The sequence below is a fragment of the Thamnophis sirtalis genome, unplaced genomic scaffold (genome assembly GCF_051295495.1).
Source record: "Thamnophis sirtalis isolate CommonGarterSnake01/CBP01778 unplaced genomic scaffold, rThaSir2_p1.2 scaffold_12, whole genome shotgun sequence".
Classification (NCBI taxonomy): Eukaryota; Metazoa; Chordata; class Lepidosauria; order Squamata; family Natricidae; genus Thamnophis; species Thamnophis sirtalis.
In genome coordinates, this window is record NW_028261392.1 from 47,530,465 (window position 1) to 47,532,857 (window position 2,393).

The 2,393-nt window shown below is 43.7% G+C and overlaps 1 protein-coding gene across 1 annotated transcript; it reads left to right on the forward strand.

The window, feature by feature from the left end:
• The first annotated feature begins 591 nt into the window (after positions 1–591).
• LOC148043322 (uncharacterized protein F54H12.2-like) lies at positions 592–1,617 on the forward strand. Its single transcript, XM_087726290.1, has one exon. It carries the CDS (start codon positions 592–594, stop codon positions 1,615–1,617), a length of 1,026 nt encoding a protein of 341 aa, XP_087582416.1.
• Positions 1,618–2,393: the final 776 nt, after the last annotated feature.

The following is a 2,393-nucleotide window of genomic DNA, read 5'->3' on the forward strand; positions in this document are numbered from 1 at the left end:
CAATGATTTCATAACTATGACCTATGACCATCCACATTATGTGCCAGTCAGAAAACATCACATCGATACCATTACTATAGAAATCGAAACCGACCAGGACAAAAACGTGCATTTTTATCACGGGAAGGTGATTGTCAAGCTTCATTTTAGGCCTTGGAAAAGTGAAGGATGTTTGTAAACAAGGAGCACAAAAGACCTCAAAACTATGTGGCTTACTACAGGGCATAAGCTGGGGGAGGCCTTCCAGGCTTCCGAGGAGCCCCCATTATGTATGGGACTGGTTTAGGAGGGTTGTTCCGTGGACTTTTTCGAAAAGCAATGCCTTTTTTGAGGCAAGGATTAGAAATCATAAAACCGCATGTGAAATCTGCCACCAAAAACATCTCCAGAGATGTTGCGGGGCATCTTGTATCCCGTGTTGTTGAGAATGGGCAGGATGGATCAGGGCTGGCCATAGCCAGGAAGAATTACGCATCGGGCCCGCCTATTCCATTTAAAAAGAGAAGACTTGTGAAAAAGCCCCGTCATACCAAGAGGAGATGTGTGCACAAGAGGAAACACTGTGACAAGGAAGACATATTCTAATACATTATGTCATTTATTCATTCTGCTTCAGAGGAATGTGTCAAATCTGAACTGGATCTTTTTCAACTGGCGCCTACACAGACCAGTATTGAAAACAGTACCTATATCAAGATCCCCCCTTTATCAGTGCTAACCCCCAACGGACCCCTGGAATTTTTCATCACGGGGCATGGTGAGCATTACACGGATTTAAACAACACCCTCCTGTATGTGAGTTGCAAGATTGTAAAAGTGGATGGGTCGGATATTGATGATGGGGCAAGGGTGGCCCTGGCCAACTACCCCATAGCATCTCTGTTTAACCAGCTGGATGTTACCTTGGGAGATCGACTCATTACCCAGAGCCATCATTGCTATTCGTATAGGGCCGTAATTGAACTGATTCTCAACTTTGGTGGTGATGCATTGGGCACCCAATTTACTTCTGGGGGATTTTACAAAGATGACTCAGATCTCATGGAGAGTACTCTACTGACAGCAGCTGGGAACTCTGGTTTCAAAGCGAGAGCGAGACACACGGCCGGTAGTCGAAAATTGGACCTGCTTGGGCCTCTGCATAGCGATCTGTTTTTTCAAGACAGACTGCTAATTAATGGCATAGATGTGAAAGTCAAACTCACAAGAAGCAGAAATGAATTTTGCATGATGAAGGATGGCAATGAGAATTACAAAGTGCAACTCCTGGCAGCTTCTCTCTTTGTAAAACGTGTGAAAGTAGCCCCGGGAGTGTGCCTTGGCCATGCAGAAGGTTTGCTCACCTCCAATGCCAAATACCCCATTGATCGAGTGGGGATGAAGGTTTACAGCATTCCCGCAGGTAGTCTTGTGTGTAATCAGGAAAATCTATTTCTGGGTCAACTGCCTAAACAATTAGTGATTGGGTTTGTGGACAATGCAGTTTTTAGTGGAGATTATGAAAGAAATCCATTCAATTTTCAACACTGCAATGTCAATTTTGCGCCCTGCATTGTGATGACGAACAGATCCCCGCAAAGCCTCTTCAGCCCGATTATGAGCATGGTCTTTTTGTGAGAGAGTACATGCAGATGGTGCAAGCAACAGGCAAAGGCATGAAAGACAGACCAATGTTAATCAACCGGGAAGAGTTTAACCGAGTGTATACTTTGTATTGTTTTGACTTGAGTCCTGATCAGGGATGCTCTGAGCACTATTCATTGATCAGGAACAGCAACCTCAGAGCCGAAATTAGATTTGCACAGCCCCTTCCCAACACTGTTAACATGATATTCTATGCAATCTTTGAAAACCTTATTGAAATAAGTCACACAAGGAATGTACTTTTTGATTATATGTGAGTATGGATACACAGCAGCTCCTCCATTTGTTCTCTGGAAATAAGGCCTTTCTAGGGGTCTACCCTTGTGACCTGTTACCCCAGAGACAAATCACCAAAAGACCTTTTGGATTAATCATAAATACCCATCCTCATAGTCTTCCTGGGGAGTACTAGCTGGCCCTCTACTTTCCATTTCCAGGATATGGTGAATTTTTTGATTCTTATGGAAGACCTCCGGATAGCCATGACTTTCCTGACACCATAGTGATGTTTTGGGAGCAGCAAGCTGAGAAGTACACATTTCACCAACGACAATTGCAACACCCCAGTGCTGTGACCTACAGACAACACTGTGCATTTTTTCTACTGAACTGTACTAAAGGAGTGACCTATGAAAATATTTTAAAGATGTACTCCAATGCAGATATTAAAAATGATCAAATGGTAAAGCTGTTTGTAAAAACTATAAAGGTGGGGAGGGGGCTTGGACCCTGTAACCATCACCAGTGCA